The 26,118-nt window shown below is 46.0% G+C and overlaps 1 protein-coding gene across 2 annotated transcripts in view; it reads right to left on the bottom strand.

The window, feature by feature from the left end:
- Window positions 1-1,250: 1,250 nt before the first annotated feature.
- The window catches only part of CDYL (chromodomain Y like), a 181,283-nt gene continuing 156,415 nt past the window's right edge, over window positions 1,251-26,118 (bottom strand). For both annotated transcript variants that reach the window (XM_046006444.1, XM_046006445.1), the window contains exons 3-7: window positions 17,192-17,448; window positions 15,824-15,996; window positions 10,083-10,293; window positions 3,805-3,948; window positions 1,251-2,896 (exon numbers count right to left, since the gene is read on the bottom strand). In XM_046006444.1, coding sequence (XP_045862400.1) covers window positions 2,738-2,896; window positions 3,805-3,948; window positions 10,083-10,293; window positions 15,824-15,996; window positions 17,192-17,448 — 944 coding nt within the window. In that variant the 3' untranslated portion in view covers window positions 1,251-2,737. The remainder of the gene's footprint in view (window positions 2,897-3,804; window positions 3,949-10,082; window positions 10,294-15,823; window positions 15,997-17,191; window positions 17,449-26,118) is intronic.

The raw sequence follows: 26,118 nt of genomic DNA, 5'->3' as shown, positions 1-26,118 counted from the left end.
ACTGAGAAGGGTCGGCCTGGTCAGAGGCTTTCCTGCCTTTCACCTCTACTTGCCAAGGGCTGAGCAGTATCTAAACCCAGCAGCTGGGAAGCACTGGGGAAGAGGACCTCATAAGCAGAAGGGAGCCTGGATTTTGGGCATATCCTTTTGACCTCTTAAGCACACAATGGGTGTTTTTGATGTTAAGTTGCTCTACAACATGCTTTCTTCACCAAAGGTTTATACTTTATTCTTTTATATATATAAATTTTATATGTATAAATATATGTAAAAATAAAATAAATTTTGTATGTATAAATACAGCTGGGTATTCATTGTATGTGTGACCTAATTGTTTACTCCAACCCTACTGACAAATGTGTATGCCATTTCCAGCTTTCCACTGTTAGGGAAAACCCGGGGATCAATTTAATTGCCTACGTATCTTTGTTCTCATACATCCTGCAAGAATTCAGTCCTTATGATGAATCTGTATACATGGAATTACTAGATTCTGTCCAATTCTCCTCTGAAGGTGAACCAATTTAGACTTCCACCAAACTGAAAGATAGCATTTCCTGCTGTCACTAATGCTGGGCACGAACATCAGGATTTCAAGTTATCAGTTCTTCCTCCTAGTTGGGCTCCATTCATAAGCCAGAAGTTGGAACATGAAAGCTTTGCTTCAGAGAAGAAGGCATGTGGCCAATATGGCCCGGAGAAAGCAAAATCCAGGATGGTGTAGTCAGAGCCCTAATTTAAGGAGAACCCAACTGATTTAGTTCCATGTTTGTAAATTCTAGGAAACAGGCAGTATGGGTTGCTGCCAGGATGCCTGTTTTGCCACATTGTCCTGGGCTGGAAGCCAGATCCCACTGGAGGTGAAGGATTTCATACTTCAGGTTCTCTATGAAACAGGAATGAAAACACATACGTTGTAGGTTTGGATAAAGAAGAAATAAGTTAAAACTCCCTTAATATTAAGTTAATCACTGAAGCTTATATGTGATACAATATAAAGTTCAGAAATAGGCAGAAGTAGGTAACATCATTAGGAATGCGCAGAATGACAGAGGAGTGAGAAGATGGACGCCTGGGGGGAGTACAGGAAGGACGACGTCTGTCATGTTCTAGCTCCTCTCCAGGTACAGTCCCGCAGGTGCTCCTTACTCTCCCAACTCTACAGAAGCTGTCTGCCCCCATGCGTTCTACCTCACGAGAAAGACTGAACGTCCCCTGAGAAACTTCAGGAGTGAAGAATGAGGCGAACATTTCAAATGTGTTAAGAAATATTAGTTTTATTTAACCAGTTTTCACAGCTGAATATTTATTCTATAAAAACTTTACAGATTGTACAGTTTATTATATATATAGTTCAAACTACGGAACGAAAAAGTAGGTCCCACAGATGCAAAAATACTGCACCAACCAATCCAGGGTAAAGGCAGATTTACACACTGTACAGCTCTCCACGTGGCCGGGAGGTGGTCGGTTCTAAGTATAAACTTCCAAACTGTACAAAAATAAGGTTTTGATTTTATTTCATTCTTCATACATTCAATATGATTGCAAGCTCAGAAGCCTAACTAGTAATAGGCGTCTGTAATCGGGAATCAGTCCCCACTCCTGAAAGGAATGTGAATGTCTATTTACACAGGGCACTCTTGGACACCACACTGTACTCCGCATCGTGCGTAGACATGAGAGCAGAGACCAGGAACATGAAACATTGAATATAAGGTAGTTCTTTTTTTCTTTTTAAAGGAGTTTCTGCATTTAATAGTGTGCCAAAAGAATTTTAACTTATTAAATAAAATATATTCTAAGTGAACCTAAAAATTACACTTTATAAACATAAAAATACTTTTTTTTGGTGTAATACATCAATCGTATCTGCAGATAGAAAACCAAAACTGTATATAAAGTAGTATTTCTCACCCAGCAACAAGAAGCACTTATGTAGTTATTTTTTCAAAAGGGTCAGAAAAACTCTTTAAACTCCACTAAGACTAACTTATAACTTAGATATTCATACTCAAGCTATTCAGTGATTCACTAATACTGTAAAACAAGCTTTCTTCCGGAAAGACAGTGGTTCTTGGTATTAACTGGGGACTTATTAAAAAGAATCAATGGATTTTCCAGCATGAATCCTAAGCGTACTTTAGTTGAGGGCTATGTTCGTCAGTGGGTTTTTCATCAAAATACTTATTCTACTGGATAAGTTTCACTTTTGACTCGGGACATTTCATCTCTGAGGTATCTGTACCTTTCTGGAGACAAAGGCACATCTCAGATCTTTCTGTATCTCTGAGTGGGGCAGGAGAGAGGAGGCTGGCTAATACCTCTTTAGGTTCTGTGTTCTAGAAGGAAAAAAACCAGGAAAACAAACATTATTCCAGATCTCTCCGCCACCCAAAACCAGCAAAACACACTTCGTTTCTTTATACAGTACTAGCTAAAGATAACAAAAATTAGAGCTTTGAAGAGCAGTCTAGAGCTCATCATTACACTTTTATACTTGTGTGTATATTAAGTATAAAATAATGATGTTCGGACAAAGGAGTTTTATAGTTATTTATTTTAAAGTTACAGTACTTAAAAACTCCTTGATAATAAATAGCCTGGAAGTCGCAAGTCCTGCTTCCAAGCGTGCGCTAAGAGTGAACTTGTGTCAGGCCGTGAGGAGGGAGGAGGGCAACCTGGCGCCACCGATGTCCCACTCTGGAGTTCCCGTGTCCCCAGCAGCCACCGCCCATCAGAACTCGTCGATCTTCCGCTGCAGGTACTTGAGCATGGAGTCCATGCCCTGCGCCGAGCCCCAGATCTTCTTTAGCACCTCGCACTCCCGCTCGTTGGCCTGCTCCAGCTCCAGCTTCATGTTACAGCGCACGAGGGCCTTTGACTCTTCCAGCACCTGCAGCGGACGAGCAGCAGCGGGTTAGCAAGGACGCGCGTCCGCAAGCACCGGCCCACCTGTCCCCAGAGGCAGTTATCCACCTGAGGACTTCCCTGTTGAAATCAGGCTTACAGACATTCCATCAGGACACCCGTCAGGCCCGAGATAGGGCTATGCTGTGTGCACACTGGGTATAGGCGGATTCTCAACCACTCAGCCACTGAGCTATCTCAGGAGAGCCGTGCTGCTTGCAGCCCACCCTCCGCCCCCCAACCCCCCACCGAGACCGACGGACCGGGCCCAAGCCCCGGCCCCATGCTGCTGTTGCTGCTGGAGGCCAGCGTGGCCCCAGCGCTAGGCACGGACCCTCGGGATGCTCCGTGAAAACTCTAGGAATACCCGCCGAGGGGATTTTCTAAGCAGGCTTTAATCTTAATCACGAGGGTGGTTCTGACAGGGAGAGTCTAGATGGGAGTCATGTCAGTTAATACTCGGTAACACTCATCTTCTAATTTGCTAAATGCAATTCTGATACCGGACTGAATGTTACCCAGCACATTTGTCAAACAGAAGCTTAATATCCACTGTGGGGGCCTGGTGGGGGGCAGACATAACTTATAGGAAAGAGCTTTGGAAACAGGAAAGAACTATACAGATGGTTCTCGCAGAGTTTTACAGGACACTGTGAAATCTGTAAATCTCTGAAATGTATTCCTTTCACTCTCAGGCCTCTGCAGCCGAGAGGATGAGATGAGCCCGTCCGGAGTGGCGGCGCCAGTGTTAGCGCCGCAGCATTTCACACGAGGTGGCGGGGCCGGGAGCGGAGGAGGAGGCCGCCGGAAATACCGCCACACGGGTGAGCTCTCTGGAAGAAAGGCCATGGCAGGGAGAAAGGTAATATATGTAAGAGAATGAATTCCACCTACAACTGGGTTACAGGAGGCAAGCTCCTTGATGCGAACCATGACTTCTTGGGTGAAGGTGCCAGGCCAAAACACCTGGGAGACCAGGCCTTTGCCGCACGCTTCCTGTGCCGTCAGCTTCCGTCCACTGAGTAACATTTCATTCGCCTGAAAGGAAGAAGAGTTGATACTGGTATGAGCTGTATGGCACAGGCAGGGAGAAAAGACCCGACCTGAAAATTCATCTAAAAAATTCAAATCAAGGATGGGTATGGGAAAGTGCGGGCCCCACTGGGGACTCGCTGGGCTTCCTCTGGGCTTCTAGCTAATGGGCACTGTTCTGGAGCCTGTGCACGAAGAAGAAACCCAACAAGGCACAATCAGTCATGCAGATGAGAAGTAACATACTGACTGGAAATTAAAAAAAAAAAAAAAAAAAGTAATACAGAATCACAGGGGAAAAACCAAGCAATCTCACTTAGAGAAGGTCTACTTGTTGTGAGCTTGAAGTTCCCGGCATGTCCCTCTCCAGTTGCTGCCTCCTTCCCAGTGGCAGCCATTCCCACATGTGAAGTCACTCAGTACCCAAAACGGTATCCTGGGAAACTGAGGCATAAGCAAAGCTAGACAATTTATAGTTTTGGGGATCCAAATCAGTCACAAAATTACTACTCAAAATTTTCTCTCTCTGAGAGGCCAATGGTGAGTTTTCTCAATATATACAATGTTCTAAGGACAGTGACTGTTTCTGCTCAAGTGTAACTCAGAAGGCCACATTTTATCACTTGGACATTAAAGTAAGAAACTATTCAGCACCTGAAGGCATCCAAAATGAGTACTGTAGTCTTAGAAGGGTCTGACTATAGTTACTTCAAAAGAGTCAGTGGAGGAAATGAACACTTATTTTTGTTCAAGAGAAAGTATATATGCATGTGTGTATGTATATATTTGGACCTGACTTTAACTTTGTCTTGGATTCCATATCAGTTAAGGTCTCAACACTATGTGCACAGAGTTTAGCTCATTCAAATCACAGGCTCATAGATATCAAAATAGGGAGAAAACCCTTATCACAAGGAAACTTTGTGCTGTTCTGAGGTGACGATTTCCTGTCTGCAGTGTATCTTGCTAACCTTCCTGAAGACTCTGATGGTCATGGTGAAGACTTGACCATAATTTACTGCTACTCAGGTAAAGCACACTCTCAGAGGAGAACTCCCTTTTCCTAGAGGTAAACTGTTAAGAAATGCCTCCCATAAATGCAAGGAGATGTTTACTGCACATGAAACACACAACGTGGACGACACCCAAGGAAGAAGAGCTGGCAAAGGAAATGGCTGGCTGACTTGCTGTCCTTCCAACACAGGCAGAGGATGGAGAACAGGGTGGAGAGCTGGGTCCCCACAAGTAGGACTAAAGTCCTTCACACTCATGATTTATTTTGGTGCCAATGTGGACCTGTTACTTGTGTCAAGTCGTGGACAAAGTCACAAATGTTTGAAGAGTTCAGAGATGTTCTATTTGAAAACCCTTGTACTGAACAACCTCTTCTCAGTGAAAAGAAGGTCAAAAATAAACAATGTGTTCAGAGGCCTGACTTCACCTTACTAATAGCTGTTAAGATCGTTCTTGAGAGGACGGACCTAACAGTAATGAGAGAGGGTGACAGGAGTGCCTGGTGGGAAGTGCTCTAGTTTTCCTAGTTTGTGCTTCTCTCACGCTCAACACACAGCAGACCACACCACAAGGACATCATTTAAGTGAAGATGAAGTATGTTTTCAAGACCAGCTGGAACCACAGGGTCTTAGCTCGAGTTGTGGATGTGAACATGTGCCTGTGGAGAGTGTGGTGTGGGGAAGAGCAAGTCTCCTCCCAGTGTTCCCTCTCCAGTCCCTCTGTGGACCTGTCCCCCCCTCCTGTCACTTCTCTCAATGTTACTCTTTGCCCTCTGGAGGTAGAACAGAGCCCTACCATGATTCTCTTCCTCCCTTCTCCCTTTCCATGATTCCCACACAGCTGTGCTAGCCAACTGGGCCATCCGAGTAGTCTCCCGCCATGTGGTGACCTGTCATTGCCACTACGTTGTCCTTTCAGAGCTGGGCTAACTCTGTGGCTGTAGTCCCTGGAGAGTTTTCCCGACTTAGTCTTTTCTACTCCTGATGGCTGGACGTGCAGGACAACAAAGGATAATTCAGGCTTCACTCAAGGGCATGGAAGTGGGCCTGACTCACGGTCGTTAGTACTCCTCATGTAACTATAGGCAGCGAGCTGGCTTAAATGACGGTCAACAGTAATACCATAAGATTAGTAAAATTAAATACACTCAGTTTGAATGAGCATGTTCTCATATGCTCCATTTCCAGTAGTTTTTTAAAGATTTTACTTATTTGACAGAGAGAGGGGGACCACAAGCAGGGGGAGTGGGAGAGAAGCAGGCTTCCTGCTGAGCAGGGAGCCTGATGCAGAGCTTGATCCCGGGACCCTGGGATCAAGACCTGAGACGAAAGTAGATGCTTAGCGATAGAGCCACCCAAGCGCCCCTCTTTCCAGTAGTTTTAACATGAGAAGTTTCTAACTTGTACCCAAGAAACAGATTTGCAAAGATATGGTCATTGGAAATTTACAGGCTGCCATTTTGTTCCAAGATGGTCAACCATTTTTTTTTTTTAAATTTTGTTTTTATTTATTTTTTTTAAAGATAGGCAGAGACACAAGCAGAGAGAGAGGAGGAAGCAGGCTTCCTGCTGAGCAGAGAGCCCGATGCGGGGCTTGATCCCAGGACCCCGAGACCATGACCCGAGCCGAAGGCAGAGGCTTTAACCCACTGAGCCACCCAGGCGCCCCGATGGTCAACCATTTTTAAAGTTAGAGTTTAACTATCTAGACGAGTGAGAAATGCCAGAGAAAAGTAGAGTTTTCTTTCAGCCCGAAAGACCACATTAAGAAGTGTGGTGAGGAAACCTGACCAGCTTGGGTGGGAGGGTTTGGGGAGACAGTGCACACACAAGCAGAGGGAGGGAGAAGCAGGCTCCCTGCTGAGGAAGGAGCCCAATGGGGGACTCAATCCCAGGATCCTGGGATTATGACCTGAGGCCCAAGGCAGAAGCTGAACCTCTGACCCACCCAGGCACCCCGGGGTTGGGGAGCTTTGAACCTCATGGAGGCAGAGGCTCTGCCACTTGCTCCCTCAGGTCAGGCTCTCAACTCTCAAACCTGGGGTAGCCTTGCGTCAGGCTGCCCCAACGGAAGCTCCCCAAGGGGACTTGGCACCTGGGGCGTCACTTCCAACGAGCGCGGTCACGTCATGCCTCCCCCAGCGGCATTCACTTGCTTTCTGCAGACAGGTTTTAGTCCAGCGCTCTGCACGTTCTGAGTCGACTTTAACCTCTCTGCTCTTGCCTCAGGGCAGGGTCTCCTGGCCAGGCGCTGACGACAGCCGGACTGGACAGCTCTGGCAAGGCGGCTGGCCTGCGATGGGTGGGAGGCCGACGGGCACCCAGCCTGCCTCCATGGTGACAGCTGGGTCTCTAGGCGCTGCTGCGTGGGCCTTCGGGGAGGGGGAGGCGGGACACGGCACCCCACGGGAGAAGAATAAGCAGGAACTGATGTGTTTTCAAGAGCTGCCCAGTGAGCGAAAATGCGCCTGCCCGATGAGCAGGCGTTCATCTCGTCATGACTTCCCACTTCAGTGTTCTGAGCGTGATGGGTTCAGGGGCAGCTTCTGGCCCAAGGACTCCCATTTCAGGATGTCTTTGCCCCAGATGGGCTTGAATGTCCATTTGCCCCAGTCTGCTCTTCCCGGGTATCCGTGTTAGCGTCCGACCTCCCCTTGCACCGGTCACTTCAGTCCCCTCTAGAGTAAGGACTCGGGCTGCACGGAGAAGGCTTTCACTGACGGCAAGGAGTCTTCACTCCCAGAATGGGGAGTGGCTGTCAGGAAGCAATCTGTTTCACGGTGATAACTCAGCATGAACTTGAAGTAATTTTCCTGGCAACGACTCTACCACCAGAACCAGGTAGCAGTAACTGCTGGGTGGGTGCGGCGTGGTGCACACAAGACTCAGGACCCAAACGGGGCTCCACCTCATCATCTATGACACACGGAACAGCACCCCGGGGTGGACACAGATGTGCCGCCCGGACGCCTCGACCCAGGAACACTCGCTGCCCCGCTGCCAGGAGCGCCGCTCACGGGGGCCTTCTGGGAGGGCTCCTTGGCGTGGCCACACCCCACAGACCAGGCTCTGAATGCAGTGGGGCCCAGGTATGCCCCAGGGCTCCCTGTGGGCTCAGGGGGAGTTGTGTCAGGGCGTTACCACAGCTCACCCTTGCCCTCTGCCCACTCCTGCCTCCTCCCTGCCCCACCATAGAGGCGGACCCTGTGTTCTGGGTGCCCAAATCCCTCTCAGCCTCTGCTTCCAGAGAAACTAACTTGTCGGGGTGGGAACGGGAGAGAAAGAGGTGATGAGATGGCTTTGGGAACAAGATTGCTCCCAGGCTGGCTGGCAGAGAGCACCCCTCATGGGCTAGGGAGTGCCCCGATCACATGGCCCTGGTGGTGGTTCAAACGCAAAAAAACCCTCACGGATAAGGGCTTTGGGGTAACTGCTATTTGCCGCTGACGCGGGCAGAGGGGCTCCTGGGTAGCAAGAATGCAGAGAGCGCAGACCCACACCAGGATTTACTAGTGTGAGTCGCCTGCCAAGGAGGATCTGCTTTCTCTAACGTTAACATCTTCTAGGACAACTTACAAGACCAAAACCGGAAAACTACCAAAAACACAGTACTAGGAGTCAGACCACAGACTGCCTGCAAAGTTTGCATATTTTCCCAAGACAGTCCTTCCTCTGATCCCGAAGTGGTCGGAGAGCCCTGCTTTTGCACGGCGCTGTCAGCCCCCGGCCCCTCCAGTGTGGGGCAGCGCCTAGGTATTTCAGTGAGTTCTCTGACCACATGGCACTTGGGCAGGGCCCTGCACCGTGTCTGCAGACCATGCCACAGCCTGGGCTTGTCTGGTGCTCGATCCACACCAGAGGGAGGTGATGCCCATAGGGCAGGACTCGGGTGGAGCGATGCCATGTCACTCTTGCTGCAGCAGGTCAGGGGCCAACAACGGGGCCCATTTCCAGGGACTCTGACCACTCAGTAAGGTGATGCCTGCCAGGCTTCTCTACTGTAAAGTTACTATCTTTCCTACCATAAATAATGCGAGGATGTAAATATCCATGTTCTCTTCATACTTTTACCTGCTAACTTTAAGATCTAGGCAGTTCTTGCCTATAATGATTACCAGTGGCTAATCCTTCTCTTCTACATCTTTCCCTGGGACGAGTGGCTCCCCTCAATGTGTATGAGGAGGTGGGTACGAGGGGCCGAGGGGTGGACTGTGGTGGACATGGGGAAGTGCTGCTCAGGTCCGTCCAAGGGAGGTCCTGCCGTCCCAGCTGTTGGGAGTGTTGTCAGCAGCCAGGCTTCAGCTCCTTCAGGGATCGCCCTCTGCTACAGAGAGGGCGCCCCATCCACGGTCACAGCACTCTTCCTGGGCGTTGAGGGACACAGAGGAAGCAGCCATTTCAGTCCACTATGGGACAACTGTGACAGGCCATACGTACTCCAGAGCTCTCCAGGTGGCCCGAGCTTTGGTGAGCCTGTCTTCCTGTCCAGCCCCCCTACCACTGCCATCCTGACAACAGGTGTGGATTACTGAGTATTTCTCCACCATGATAAACTCTACCTCAGTGTTGGCTTGTGAAGACCCTAACCCCTGACACCACCTACTTCACGGAGTAAGAAATGCAATCTGTGTAACTGCTTGAAAAAAATCAAAAGCTGCAAACACACACTCTTATTATGGATGGATTAAACAGTTAAAAAAAAAAATAAAGCTCCACAGTGAGAGGGGAAGAGTTCTCTTATCATAACCAACTTAGCTCCTTCATCACTTTCTCTTATGAGTGATGCTCTTAGGTTATTTGGTCAAGGACCTTTTGATGGCGCACACTGTTGTTTGAGTTACAAACTGGGTATTTACTAATAATGGTTATCAGGGTCAATTATGCAGAGAGAGAGTGCTCGCTGCGTAAGGTCCTTCTCTAGGAAATGATGCAACCCAGTGTCAATAAATGTTCTATGAACCAAAATATGAAAACCTTATGATTTCATGAATTAAGAATACAAGTTAGTGAAGAGAATTGAACTACAAGAGCCTCTGAAAGGAAGGTCCCCACAAAATGACAATGACCAAACTGCATTTCTTCAGGAAGTTTTCTAGAGTAATTAAAAAAAAAATAGAGGTACTCACAGATGCTCCTCCCATAATCTTGGGAAACATAACGGTGGAACAGCCATCTGGACTCTGTCCGAAGGTAGTATAGGGTGTTTGAAACCAAGCCTTTTCATTGGCCCAAACCACATCACAAAGAGGCAATATGGAGGCTCCTAGTCCAATGGCTGGGCCATTTACTGCTACAATTATAGGCTTCTTAAACTGAATGAAAGTATTCACGAAGTTTCTAAAATAAAAAAATAAATGGGAAATTACTCAAAACGTGTATTTGAGCAACAGAAAAATCTACTATTATAGATTCACCATACCAAGAGGTAAACTTTATAAATATCAGTGTAAGCTGAGATTCCTTGAAGGCCTTCTCCTAGAAGGGAGCCATGGTCTTATTTACCGTATGCTGTAAAGGCCCGACGATATCCTGGACGCTACGTGAGAGCAGCTACAGGACCTGCATGAAGATTACAGGTCAAGTCCAGTCAGAGGATGCTCCTGGATTTGCAGCTGGCTCTTGGGCTCTAGGACCAATAGATTTTTTTTTTCTCCACAACTTTTCTTCCGTTTAAGATATAAGGAGCCCAAAAAACACTGTGGGATTCCCATGGCTAATCTAGAAACTTTCGCAAAGAAAACCTAGCACGGGGCCTACCAAAACTGCCTGGTGTTGAGCAAAGACTAGGAGGTTGGGGTTATGACCCATGGGGTCGGGGTCTGGACTTGATACGTGATTTCAGACAACTCTGACTGGGAACACCAGAGATTTCCTGTGTTTGTCCAGAATTAGATGGAAAGACTTGGGGGTGTAGAAACTTCCAGGCTGGTTTAAGACTGGAGATCCAAGGAAGCACAGCAAGCAGCAGAGACACTGCCTGTATGCACTGCGTATCCCACTGTGCGCTGCGGATGACGAATACAGCAGGACTGCAAAGGAGAGCAAGACCAGGGGCAGGGCAGCCTTCACAGAGGATGTGGATTTCAAAACCGAGCCAGCGCTATTTCTGGATTTGTTTTAGGATCAGACTGGGAAAGTAGGCTGCTTTTCAATTTAGGGTAGGTTAGTGCCACACCATACTGGGAATGTGCATCTTCTCCTATCACTAGAGTCTAATTTTGTGTTCGGAGATTGCTGCTCGTTACAATTTAACACAGTGAGGAAAAAGACAAGCACGCACCAACAAAAACAGAAGGTAATTCCTTGAAGGCCGTCGGAGTTCTAGCTCAGAATCACAGAATTCTAAACCGGACCCCCATCTTTAGTTCCGGAAGGAACAATCTGGCTGCTCGCTACAATTCAGCAATTTCAAAGCCACAGCAAATCTATTCAGATCATCTCTGGGAATCCTGGCTTAACATCTTAAGTGGTCTCCCCATCTCCCCAGACAGGGACACGAGGGATCACGTATTTTTCGGAGGAGGCAGGTTAGGGAGGCCTGGGGTGTGTGTGTACATGTGCGTGCGCATGCGCAGAACAGAAGAGAGGATGCACGGCAGAACTGGGGAGCTTGCAGGCTGAGCTCCTCGGAGGATTCTCGAAGGTGCCCTGCAGCCTGTGCAGACCTCAGCCCAGCCCCCAAGGTCCTTTAAGGTTCCTGGGATCTTTACATTGAGTAAGAACTGACTCATTCAAGTGAATGAGTTGCAGTAAGGACTTTCTAAACGAGAGCCTGAGGCGTTGTTAGAAACAGCACACTGTGTTTTAATGATACAAAGGGAGGCAGACCACCTTTTAAATAAGTTCTTGAAATAATGTAGACACTTTACACAAAGCTACTTCACTTGTGCCACCTTTTGAGGATTTGGGGTCAATGACATGATGGAAATACATTTTCTATGCTCAGTTACTGATGACTCTTGAAAAGGTCTCCATGAGGCAGAGCAGATGTTTTAAAAATCTGTCCCCGGGTGCCCCAGAGTCACCTGCTTTCATCTGCCTCATGGGAAGAGGGGCCCGGGAGGAACCGGGCTGGTGCTAACAGCATCTGGACACCGTGACTGGGGCGGCAGAACAATATGAAAGAAATGAGCAAATCTTGCAGTAAGAGCGTGACTTTATAGAGAAACGGTCGAAGGAATCAGTCACTCCACAAGGCAGTATTCCTTCGCACATTATAGGTTTGTATAAAAGAAAAAATGTTTTGAAAGTAGATACTGCAAAATCAAAGCCCGGAGAATTGTTTGAAGCTGATTCCTCACCCCCATCACAAGTTAATTTTATTTTTGCCTAGAATAATAGCTTCATCTGAAACCAGTGGCCGCTTCTGGGAGGGGTAGGGATTCACTGGCTCGCTCACGAAGATCATCTTCCCCTTTCAGAGGACACAGCTGAACACAGCTCTGAGATGTCAGCGAGGAGCATGGCCTATAGAAAAATTTGTCTCTCTCTTTTTTTTTTTAAACAACAACTAACTTCTTAGAAATGCTTTATTCTGTTCAGTAGAAACTTTGCAGAGCCACAAAGGCTTGGCACGCTATGACCAGAGACAGGGAGGCGGGGGCTGCCTTTGGGCCCTGGGATGCTGCTCAGGAGCCTGGCCTTCAAGGAGGCCTTCAGTCCATGGCTTTTAGGGGAGTAAAGCAAATCTATTTCAGAACTTCAAATCAAAGCGCATGGGTGCAACATACTGAATGTAAATTTTAGCTCTCTGGGAACTGTGTGTGAACTGAGCTATAATAAAGGCTGTGGTGGGTATGGCAGGGAATGAAAGAGGTTTATTTGTCATAAAATGAGTTTAAAAAAGACTTCTAATAAGACTTCTAATGAAATAAAAGCAAACTTCTAACCATTCTTCTGAAGAATGTTCATTACTTCATGGATACCACCAAAAAAGAAAATCACCTAAGAACAACAGAGTAGGAACTGTCTGGAGGAAAATGAGGCCAGAGGGATCTGAAATTTCAATAGCCAGTTCACGGCCAGTTTTCAATGGGCCAGTTCTCCCTTCACTCTGAATGTCTGGCAGCACTGAATGGGGAGAGGTCAGGTGCTCCTTAGCTTTGCTGTCTCCCCTCATCTCTGCTCCTCTCACTCCATGGGGAAGAAGATGCCTGCCTCCTGTGGCAAGGAGGCTCCCGGTCCTTCAGACACTAAGAGGCAGCGACTGGCTCTCACAGACTTCAAAAGTTTAATGTTATAAACAGATTTACAGTCTTTTTGTTTTTATCACTAATGTGCTGAATGTTTTTCTTACAATGAATCTGCAAACTGGTTATGACCAGCAGTCCTGGTAATGGAATTAGCTGTAGCAGACACCTGATAATCAAACTCAAACCTCATCCTATTTCCCGCTTTTCATGGGGGAAACGGGCTATAGTGATGTTCTTTGCCCCCAAGTTTTAAGAAAGTCAAGATAAGACACACAGAAATAACAAATAGCTTTATGTGTAAAGCAGATCTTACACATATAAAAATTAATTTAAATGCAAATGAACAAGAGCAAAGGTTAAGTGAATCTGGTATAACTCATTATTTTCGTATCTTGCCAGAGTACATGAAGAAAAATTCACACTGATAAAAAATATATTCATTTAAAGAAGAACAAGTGGGTTTCCCCAAAGCAGGATTTGGCTTTTTTGTAGAAAAGCTATTTTGTGGGGGGCGAGGAGAGTGAAAGGGGAGATGGAGGGTCTGGACAAGTAACAGGAGTGGGTAGTGACTGAAATAAACAACCAAAGTCACCTAAAGGTTCCACGAATGCGGTCTCTCCATCCATCTTTCCTCTGTGGTTTCTAATACCAATAACGCAAGCCTCAGCCATTGCCAAGGGTAATTCAACTTGGGAGGAGTGGGCAGGCCTAGGGTTGAGCCACAGAAATTTAGGAGTGGAGCTTAGGGAAGCGTCTCCGGGGAGAAAGGAGCCAGAACGCAGAAGGCGCTGGCAGACGAATCTGATTCTTACAGCAGAGCTTCCTCAAATCACAGTGCTGTGTGTAAAGTTGGTGTGAGCTTACGGAAAATCTATAAAGTCACCGCACGAGGCACAATAGTTTGTATTTAAAAAGTGAAAATTAAACCCACACAGTTCATCCTGAAAGGATGGGATGGGTTAACAATCAGGAATATCTACATGTTGTCTTAGAAGTACTGACTGTCAAGTAATTGTGTGTATTGATCAAGCACTTTAATTTGAAATGGAGTAATAAGATGGTCTTATCCAGTAAACTACAAGCTTGAAATTATTTAGGTGACCAGAGATGATATGTAATTAAAACAGATTGTAAAATTTCAAGCTATTTTAGAAAAAACAATGATCATATGATAACCTAAAAAGTGGTAATGTTTAAAAAGACAAAGGAACCTGATATGTGTACATACATCTGTATACAGTGACAAAACATATTGATTTTGAAAACTGTTAAAAATGTTATAAAAGGCCAAGGCAATGCCCTGAAGCCCCAAGGTATGGGGTTCCAGTACTCCTCTGACGGGCTGATTAGGATAGCAACCCATCTGAATCACCATGGGAAGTCTGTCAGAGAGATGCCCTGCCCCACTCTGCGCCCACCAACGCACAACTTCCACTAATCCCAACGTGCACCTTTATGGATGGTCTGGGGGACCAGGAAGCCCTGTGTCCCCAAGGTCTGGGCATAGGGTCTCAGCCATGCAGAGCCCAATAACCATCCAAAGAAGTTCAACTTCAACTCCCCAGGTATGTGAGGATTTGGAGAAGATCTGATCAAGTTTACTTTGCACAGCTGTGCATCTAAGTTCTCATCCTTCTGTACCTCACCAAGGCAAACGCACAAAAAAAGGGTTCTTAGGGGTTACTCAGGAATATGTCATTTTCGGGATGTGGGAAGGGGAGTGCAATGGTCTTCTGGTTGGTGACTGGGTTTCATTCACTTCAAATAAAATCAATTTCTGATTAGATATTTTAAAATTATACTTATAGTGATTAGCATGAGAAGTGAGGATTATGGAAAGAGAATATGTACCTGGGTATGCTTACAGCAGAGTTAGGTGATTCTAGGGAAGCTTTTTGCAATGTTATAATACAGCAGTGGAAATTCCCCAAACAGAAGAAATGGAAATCTCTCAAGTCACATTGTTAAATGGAAAGGGCAAGTTGCAAGAGAACACACAGTATAATTCCATTTATTTAACAGAACTAAAAATAAATCTATATTAGCTCTAATATGTATGGAATGCATATTTGACAGTGTTTAGAAAAAGGCTGGGAAGACATAAATGAACGGTGGGTCCTTGGGGGAGGGGAGAATGTGAGAGAAAGGGAACTCTTACTTTTCACTCCACATGATCAAGTTTTATGGGCAGTTGGAACTTGGGATGAACTTGAACAAGAATGTGTACGACTTGAACTAAAACAAACTTTCATGTGATATTATGGAACCAGCTTGTCATAAAGCCTAGCCAATTTCTTTCAGAGTGAAGCAAATGCTAAGTTATTATGTGAAAGAGAATGCATCTTTATTTAAGAGCTGAAGACAGGGCACGCTCATAGTACAAATAATGGAAACTCTGGCTATATGCTATTGTACATGCTAATCATTAGAACATTCCCTGAGCGCTCACTGGGTTTGAGCCAGCCTTGAAATCAGTTATTTGCTCAAGGCAAGTAGTAATTTATGCCAGGCCCACAGAAAAGACAGATGATTTAATTAATTTTGATACTAGTGTCTCTCAGTGGAGGAGACATGCGTTTTACTCACAAGGCTTGCTGGTGCCTGTTCCACCCGGGTGGGGACGGTCCGAGCCAGACACTCAAACCAACTGTTAAAAAAACACCGTTTGGGCATACCTGATAGCTTCCGCCATTTTAGTGCTTTCTCTTTTCCTGTCATCTGTTAAACGCCGGATAAAATAAATAAAGTCGAGACCGCAGCAGAAGACGCTGCCCACCGCGCTGAGCAGCACGAGTTTGCTATCGTCAGCGGCAGCCGTGCTGAGGGCACTCTGGACTTCTTTCATGACCTGGAAGTCACCAGAAGATAAAGTGGCAAAGAGGATTTTTTGATACGGAATCCGAAAAGCATTTGTTCCTGGACCATCTGGACCCAGAGAAAGTATAGTCTAAACCTGATACTGTTTCCCTGGATCTATCACGGTTTAAAGTAATTCACAAACTTCTTTTCTATAAGCAGAGACTGGGAATGCGGGACAGGGTAAGTTACAGGACTAATTATGAAGAGAGTATAACTAGAAGGTCACCCAAATCCGAGTTACCTAGTGTTCTAGTCGTTGGGACTGTCAGTAGATGAGGCACGTTATACAGGATATCCACTTGGCATTTCTACAGTTTGGACAGCAGGTGGCACATTCAACCAGTTGAAAGAAACTAGGATTCCCTACTATTTTTTTTTTTTCTTTTTAACACCAGCCTACCACACTTGGGACAGAAACCCCAGAAGTTTGGTGCATATAAGCACATTAGCACGGAGGCATTTTAGAAGGGCACAGGAGCACTGAAAATGAGCTCTAGGAGGCTTTTACAAATAACCAATGAAGAGACTCGCAGTTTAAAGATGTCCCAGGGACCAGCCCTGAAACGGTCTGTCATGTGACCCTGGCCAGACATACACATTTCTTGTCTGGAAATAAAGCTGCTCACAAGTGGAAAACAACTACCAGAATGCAGAATTTTAAGAAGGCACAGCACGGGCTCCAATAATTCCCATCTTAGACGGTTTCATGTTTCTGAACCTCCACAAGCTCCCATTTCCCGGGACCCCTGAAAGCCAGCTTTGCCAGATACTCCTGGCAACAAGCACGAGCCCAAGTCCCTGCAGCAGGAACCAAGTTCCACGAGCATCGATGGTGACACCCTCCGAAGGGCCTGGGACCCTGGCTGTTTTAACCTTGTCTCAACAAAACTAAAGAAAAGCATATGCCCACATGACCCCTGCACAGCACAGCCCCACCCTGGAGCAAGGGGGCAAACCTCCACGCGTGCGGCTCAGTGGCACTTGCAGGGGCTGCACGCAGGCACAGTGGGGTATGGAGCAAGACCGGCCCGCCTCACCCCTGCTTCCTATCGTCCCGTGGGACTGCGCAATGGTCCAGAAGGCGAGTTAGAAGGGGCACAAAGCACTGAGTAGGCAAAGCAGGCCCCGGATACAAGGGCGTGGAGAAACACGAAGCATAAGTCAGCCCAAGGAGCGTCTCTCACCTCTGGGTTTAGTGAATTATTCTCTGATGACTTTGTTGACAACAAGATATGGGTGAAGCCATCCTGCTTCCTGACGACAATATCTCTGTATCTGTAGGCACTTTCTGTTTGCCTCACACTGAAACGCAATCGCTTGTCAAAAGGCTGGTCTCTTCTGTCGTCAATAAACTTCCTTTTCCCGGCTGTCACTCCTGTAACAGATGTCTGTATGCTGGTTGTTCCGTTGGCTGTTAACGCATCCATAAACGGGGACGAACCTGCCAAGAGTTTGAAATCACAGTGGTCTGTGATGTCCAGCTACAAAGTCCCTCCCCGCTGTTGTCTCTGAATCGGGTAAAAGCGCTCATTATGAGCACATGACTTAATGTAGTAAAAGCAAAGCTGTTAAAAAGTCTACTTTTATTTTGTATTTTTAAAAGATTTTATTTTATTTATTCATTTGAGAGAGACATAGAGATAGCACGAGAGAGAGAGAGAGAGAGAGAACATGCACAAGTTGAGGGTAGAGGCAGAGGGAGAGGAAGAAGCAGGCTTCCCACAGAGCAGGGAGCCCAACGCAGGGCTTGATCCCAGGACTCCAGTAGAACGTCCTGAGCCGAAGGCAGGCGCTTAACAACTGAGCCACTCAGGTACCCCTAAAAAGTCTGCTTTTAAAGGCATTTGCTTCCCTTCAAAGTCTGACAAGCAAATCACCCTCCTGCTTATCTTGCCTAAAAAAATAAAGATAGAAAGTACTTGCTGAAAAGAAGCTATAAAACTTGAGACCTCTCAAGAATGGGATTAGAAGAGAATGGGTCTCATGAAGAGTACCTGTTCCAGGCTTGAGAAGTTGAAGGAAAAAAGGAAATTGGTTCAAGAAAATATTATTTGAGCCAAAGCTATCTGCCCCTCAGTTGACATTTCTTTTTCTGAATGCAGGCAGGATTGATGTGTACAGATACGTGACCACCTGTTTCTGCTGGTCCGTGGGTGGTGAGGCCGTGGCCACCACGGCAGTTCCTTCACCCCCACTCCTTGTGGGGCACTCGAGCCTTTCAGGAGTTCTTTCTTCTGATGCCCTGGGATGTGACTGCTCCCTGCCCACCGGTCCCAGTTCCACATTTTCAGACAGGCTTCTAAGTACAATTTCAAAACAATTCTCTTTCCTGCTTCATGTAGTGTTCTGCTAATTTTCCCTCCTATGTCAGCTCCTCAGCGTCAAAGGGGATGCTGTGTCTTAATCATATGGTCTCCTGAACTTAGTATTTCTTAAAATAAAGACAAGAGATTCATTTGATGCTTTCCTAGAGTTATCAAGTTACGTCAGAGTAAGAATTCAAGTATTAAAAAATGATTATAGTCCTATTCATACGAACTGTCTGAATATTAGCTCACCTAGTGATCAATATATAGAGCCTTCGGGTAGGAGAAGAAAGGGAAAGAAATATAAGAAAACTGGATCAAATTTTACTAATAATGTTAGCAGAGATTCTTGGAGGGGGAGAACAGGAATTACAGGTCAGAAATATTTCCTCTACAATGAAAGAAAATAAGCCAAGGCCACCAGAAAAGACGCAGGAATGGACATCTGGAGAAGTCAAATAATCTCCTTGGTAAAACAACAATTTCAATTGGTAGAACTTGATAGGACTTGGTAGGACTTTCAAAAGTATTTCTGAAGTAGAAATACTTCAGAGGTTTAAAAAAAATTAAAATTTTTAAAATTCTGGAAGAGGCTATATGTGCATATATATATGGTTCAAGAATCTACAAACGCAAGAAGATCTATGTAGATAGCACCACCCCTGCTCTCCATCTGCCCAGGACCCCCACGCTCCAGTTAGCTAGAAAAACCCGCGTCTGGTTTCCTAGTATCCTTCCATCTTGACGTATACGCAAGGAAGCAAGAATAAAAAGATTTCCAACCCCCTTCAAAAAACACAAGTTGTAGTTCACTGACATAGTATTTTGTCCTATCCTGCTTTTATTATTTGACAGTATTTTAGAACTGTCTTAGCGGGTCAGTTTCCTTGTTCTTTTCTAAGGCTGCATACCAGTCTGGTCGTTCTAAAATCCACTTTACTGATCCACACTACAGTACATGCTAATATTACCTTGGCCTCCCTCATTCCAATGCTTGTAGGTATTTCCAATTGAAAGAGCATTTGATAAGCTGCTGTTACCAGGAACACAGAGTGTCCTAAATCTTTCTGAGAAGGCTAGCAAGGATCCTTTTAAACTTGCAACCTCTCCTCCATCAGAACCTTCCCCATCTGTGTTCTCACTGTCCACCATCCTCGACACACTCCACTGCAGCTTGAGGACCAGATAACCTCTGCAACCTGTCTGCAACAGGACCAGATAACTTCTTGAGTAACAGGGAAACGGATCACAGATGACCCTGAAACCATTAAGCCTGGGTGCCCAGGAGATGGGGCACCACAGTGGAGTCTCATGTAGCCAGGGGAGGACGACAGAAGCTTCATTTTATTCACAGCTATTATTCAGGTGTAGATGCTCCAGAGATCAGAGTGGGGGCTGGAGAAGTCAGGCGGAGATGAGTCCTTGGGGGCTGGCGCCCAGAAATGTTGAATCGAGAAGCAGGAGCTCTAAACAGGAAGTGCGAGGAGCGATGCTGCTGTAGAGCCACAGGCAGGACCAGGAGGCAGTGGGGAAGCAGGAAGGCAGTGAGAGGCCCCCCTCAAAGGAAGGGGAAGCTGCTGTGGCCATAAGGACGTGGTGGTAGCATATGCCCCAGAGAGGTGGAGGAGAAAGGAGAAGAGGCAGTGGGAGGGGAGGTTAGAAGCCATTAATAAACTCGGGCAAGTAGTGTCACTGCAGTTCTAAGGGTAAAAAAGCCAGACTGCAGGATACAATGAAAGACAGATAAAAGTTGTTAAATAAGAAAGCATACATATTCAAGTATCATGCTGTTTTAAGGAGCGCAGAGCTACAACGGCCAGGTGAGAGGATGTGGATTGGAGGACTGGACTGCAGACAACCATGACTTTCCTGCCTGAACAGAGCCCACAAGGGAGCAGTCCTGGGCAGAAAGGCAGGGGGAGGCTGCCTGACTCAGAGGTGAAGGGTGATATGACAAAAGCAAAACGAGTGGGGATGGGCTGGAGGCTGCCGTGTGCCCAGGAGGGTTTCTTGGACATGACACAGGCCAGCGTGCTTGGAACAACAGGTGAGAGTGTCCGGGATCTTGAACAGTTACTAACCCCGAACTGAATTAATGGGCGCACACATCAACCAGAACACAGTGAGAACAGTGAGAACTACCCAGAAACACAGGGGAGGGGCTGTGTCCACCCGGACAAAGCCTGCTGACTTTGGATTGGCCCCCTGCCCCCTCAACTGCTCCTGCTTTTCTCAGTCTCTTTTCTTGCCCTGCTTAAAAGGCACACATTCCTTAGCTCTACAGGCAGATTTCCTGGTGTCTTCTTTCCACAGAAGTGGGATTTCTAAGCTATGGGGTCCATGTGGCCTTCATACGTGAGCTTCACAAAAGTGCATTTTCTTTTCTTTGAGGCAACAGGTCCTACGGAGCTATCCGTGGTTCTGCAAATGCGGAAATGGACTGGTGCTGGCTCACGCTGACCAGGATTACTGAACTTGGCCTTCAACTCCCTGTTCAAACTGCCCTGACTCATAGGTGCCATTACAGTCCCTGCAGATTTCAGGCCCTGTGATCTTGCCAGGGCCTCAACTACCACACCCACGCCAGCAGGACTCCTGGGACCCTCAGTTATTTCCCTCTGGGGCCGTGTGACATCTTACTGTGCCCTCTGTGGGTAGAGAAGTGTTTGCAGCAGGACTGAGTCTCCAGATCAGACTGCCGGCATTAGCTGGGTCCTGACACCCCCACTCCCCACTGTTGTCATTTGTGTCCCTTAGCCCCTCACTCATGACAACCCATCCATGGCGGTCATTCAACCATTCCGGGTTTGTGCTCACCTCAACGCCTTTGTACTTGCTCCTCTCTCCGCCTAGAATGTCCTTGCCCTAGAGCCTCCAATGGCTGGTTCCTCCTGCTCACCTGGACAGCCGCAGACGAGCCTCTGTGGAGCGTCCCTCTGATGTGGGCCCCTCCTGGCACCACTCATGTCGCCCGGTCTGTTCTCCTCACAGCCCTCCTCACCAAAGGTATGTCTTCCTCAGCTGATTTTTTATTCCTGGTGTCTACGTTGTTGCCGTACTCCACTGAGCTCCTTGACAGCAGGGTCCCTGTCTGTCTCATTTGCTAATGTACCCTCAGAGCTTGGAACACTCAATATTCACTGAAGAAATGGAGGGAAGGGCCCTTCAGGTCTCATCAGCCCAGCTCCCTCCATGCAGGGATAAGCAGCTAAGTGGTCTGCTTAGCGTCACACGGCTGATCACCTGGTGCCAATCTGGGGACAGTAAGCAGTACGCTTTAGGGCAGAATCAACTGCTAATGACCAACCTAAAAGGTAAACACTGAGATTCTGAAAAAAATATCCTCCACATGTAAACTGTGGGAAAATTTACTGTGACTCCCTCGACCAACAGCTCTGATGACAAAGAGGGAGCAAATGTTCTCAGTGAGCAGACGGCGCTCCTTCAGGACCTGGGTTCAGAGATTACTAACTGCCTTCCCAGGATTTATTTGTTCCAGCAAGGAACAAACCCATTTTAGTGCCTCTCCTAATAAATGGTATTTTTTTTTAAAAGATCTTATTTATTTATTTGTCAGAGAGAGAGGCACAATGAGAGAGGGAGCACAAGCAGGGAGAGAGGGAGAAGCAGGCCTCCTGCTGAGCAAGAAGCCCGATGTGGGCCTGATCCCAGGATGCCGGGATCATGACCCAAGCTGAAGGCAGACACTTCAACGACTGAGCCACCCAGGCCCCCTAAATGGTATTCTTTGAACATGTTTGCACACAAAAGAATCCCTGCAAACATGTGTTTGTTAACTTGTTAGAATTCACTGCTTCAAAAAGCATGTCTCTAAAAATGAAATGTGCCTCCTGCTTCCAAATGTAAGAAACAGTAGCTGCATTTCCTTACTTGCCAGCAAGAAGGAGAAAACTGAACCAACCAACCAACCAACCAACAAAAAACAAAACCCCAGAAGAACAACAACAACAAAAAAAACCCCACCCAATAACTGTTTCAGACACTGGACAACAGGCAGGGCAGAGGCCCATTCCCAGCATGAAGGGGGCCGAGCACGGTGAGCCCAACGATGCCCCAGGGTTTCTGTCTGGAGGCCATTTCCACGCTGTAGGGGCAAGCAAGGGACACTGCGAGCAGCCCAACAAAAGTCCTAAAATCAGGAAGAGCCCAGGAGGCTTTAATTAGTGGGGTGGGGTACTGAAAAGGAGGGAGCCACACAGAAAGCTCCAGAACTGCCTAGGGATCCCCTTGAGTCTTTCTTGAACACCAATCTGAGTATGCACGAGGCGAAACGCCACAAGATTTGGCAGACAACAACTTTTGAGGAAAAAATTACCTATAAACCATAAAATTGCCAGAGTGCACGCAGGGCTGGGAGTCGTCCCCAGCCAGGGTGGGAGAGACTTCACTGAACAGCCGGGGCACTGGGTTGAGACCCCGGAACAGGCACATATTATTAGTAGAACTCATCCAGCTCTAGAACTAAGGATACTCTAGAACTACACTAACAACACTTAAAAATAAGCCCTGAAAGGATCAAACTGATTTGCAAGTAACAACTGGCTGTCAGAACAAAACTATTTTAAAAGATTTTATTTATTTATTTGACAGAGAGAAAGAGAGAGGACAAGCAGGGGGAGTGGAAGAAGGAGAAGCAGACATGCCGCTGAGCAGGGAGCCTGATGTGGGGCTCGATCCCAGGACCCCGAGATTATGACCTGAGCTGAACGCAGATGCTTAACGACTAAGCCACCCAGGCATTCCCAAAACTAACAGTTTCAAAAGCATAAAAACCAGGGCCAAAATGTAAATGTCCCAACAGTTAGGAGTGAAAAAATTAGACATAAAAACAAGCAGAAAAATCGGACCTATGCTTGAGATCAAATCAATTTAATAGAAAGAGATCTACAAGTGAGAGGTGAGTGAATAACAGAAAAGGACATTTCCTAAACTGTTATAAATTCACCTCAGTGATAAATCAGCTCAAGTGTGCTCAAGAATTTAAAAGACAACATGAACACAGGAATTTCATTAGTATGTTAGACGCCAACTTGAGACCCACCGCCAGATTCCATCCAGAATGAAGCACAGAGAGAAAAGAAAAACCAGAGTGGAGCCCAGGTGCCCTGTAGGATGACAGCAAGCAATCCAGCATATGTATAATCTGAGGGCAAGAAACAGGGTGTGCATGCGTGTAAAAAAATGTGCAGAAATAGTGGCTCAAAGTTTTCCCTATCTGATGAAAACCAGAAGCTTACAGACCCAAGAAGCTTAATACCCATCAGGATAAGCACAAAGAAAACAAATGTAAGGTACATCATAACGTGCAAAAGTTAATGATAAAGAGAAAATCTTCAAAGTAGAGCGAGAAAAAGACCTAACAGAGTAACATAACAACCACCGCATGTTTATCTGTGAAAGCGGAGCAGACAGTGGAAAAGGCTCAGCATCTTCAAGTGCAGGAAACGGGGCGCCTGGGTGATCAGCAGAATAAGCATCTGCCCAGCTCAGGTCATGGTCTCGGGGTCCTGGGATGGAGCCCCACGTTAGAATCCTTGCTCCGCAGGGAGTCTGCTTCTCCTTCACCCTCTACCCCTCCCCACCGCTCATGCGCGCTCTCTCAAATAGAACCAAGTGCAGGAAGTAAAAAAGAAGCACACGACACACACGCAGCATATTCTGTCCTTCAGAAACAAAAGAGAAATAAAACTTTTCCAGGCAAAAGTGGAGAAAATTGGTAGCCAGCAGACCTGCACTACAAGAAATGGTAAAGGAAGTTTTTCAAAGCAAAACCGAGAGCAGGCAGAAGCCTGGACATACACGGAAGAACGTGGCACACCGGAAGTGTAAACATTCGGTAAAAGTGCCCGCGCAGACCGCACCTTCCCTTTAATGAATGAAAGTAGGACGAGACGCTGGCCTCCTCACAAACCACACCCACCTAACCACTTTGTGTGCACTACATAAATACAGTATCCTCAAGAAATCGACAACTCTCTGGAAAAATATGAGTTCTCAAGACTGATCTCGGACACAACAGAAACAAGAGAAAGAATAACTGAGGAAAGACAAAAGTAAAAAGGCTGAAAAGTGCTTTGGGGCTGGGCATGGTAAGAGCCATGGACTACAGAGGAAAACGGCTTCAAAGTTCCGAGGAAAGGAGGAAATCTACCAAATTCATTTCGTGAAGAGAATTTAACTCTGATGTCAGGGCTGGACACTGATGACACAAAACAAAACCGCATGCCACTTTTACTTACGACTGGTGAACCACAGTCCCATTTTATTAACACCTTGCTAATTGTATATATTTACAGCTATTCAGGGCATGGCTGTTGTGCAGAAGATGACCAATTAGAATTAACGTAGGACTAGTTCCTGTGATGACAATCTTACGGCACGAAAGAGAAAGAGAAGTCGGTATGGATCATTCAGTAAATGGTAATGAAAATCCAGACAGTTAATTTTCTTAAACTGTCCATTTATGTCTTTACTCAAAATAAAATACAGACACACACAAGAGATGAGCACAGAAAAATTCATTTGAGGGGAAAAAAAACACCAAAACACAAAAAACTGATCTCACAAATAAAAAATGAGACGATCTTTTCTACCTACAGATTAGGAAAACTTTTTTTTTTTAAAAGATTTTATTTATTTGAGAGAGTGAGCGAGCGCACACAGGAGAGAGCATGAACAGGAGCAGGGGGGAGGGGGAGAGGGAGAGACAAGCTCTCTGTGGAGCAGGGGTCCAACGTGGGACTCGATCCCAGGACCCTGGGATCATGAACTGAGCTGAAGACAGACGCTCAACTGACTGAGCCACCCAGGCACCCTAGGAAACCTTTTCAGATATGGCAGTTAGATCAGGACTGGTGGAGATCACCAGTAAATGGATATACTTTAACAGAGCAATTTTCTAAGGTGTATCTATCCACCTCTGCACTTGTAATTCCACTTTTAGAATTCTAACAGAAGAAAAAAAAATTAGATGAGGGCATGTTTTTACATATAAAGGCTATTCAAATTATTTTTAAAATAGAGAAACTGTAAAGAGCGCTAACTTTAATAGTTAGGAAATGGTTCAATGACCAACGAGAAACACATCCTTTCCCCCTGACACAGCACTGGGATGTTCATGAAGACTGTTAAGATCCAGGTCTGTAAGGGTGTTCCAATAGCTACCATTTATAGGCTACATGTGCCAAGCTTTTAACATAAATCTAATTTAAATACATTGGGGGACATCTGAAAGTGGGGCTGTATCTGCAGGTCTCTCAAGCTTGTGTTCTTTTACATTGTTATTCCCAAAAGTATATGGCGCAGAAATGAAAATGAACGCTACCTAAAGGCATATGTAAGTGTAATCAACAATGTTTACGTGCGAGTTTATTAGAAACGCAAATACACGAGAATGTTAGTAATGGTCTTTCCTTCGTAATAGAGATATGGGTGATTTTTATATTCTTGGTATTTTGTAAATTTCTACAATATACTACTGACGTTAGGGTGGGAACTACTTGAAAACAGACTATAGCAACCAAAATCCAGACAAATATTTCTGGGATATTATTTTTAAACAGTTACAGATATATTAGTATTTCTCTAAGCATATTATAGTTTAGGGTTGTTTAATCAAAAGTTGGTAAATGTAATATGTTGTTAAGGCTACAGTATGGGTCTGAGCCACAAGAAAAGTTCTGAATCAGCTGTTAATTTCTTTAGTCTACAGTTTTAGAGGAAGCACTACAGTGTCTATAATTAACCCTCCTTTACAGAGTTTTAACATTTCGAAACACTGTCCC

The sequence above is a fragment of the Meles meles genome, chromosome 5 (genome assembly GCF_922984935.1).
Source record: "Meles meles chromosome 5, mMelMel3.1 paternal haplotype, whole genome shotgun sequence".
NCBI lineage: Eukaryota > Metazoa > Chordata > Mammalia > Carnivora > Mustelidae > Meles > Meles meles.
The sequence above is the reverse complement of the archived record's forward strand: the minus strand, read 5'-3'. Positions and strand labels throughout refer to the sequence as shown.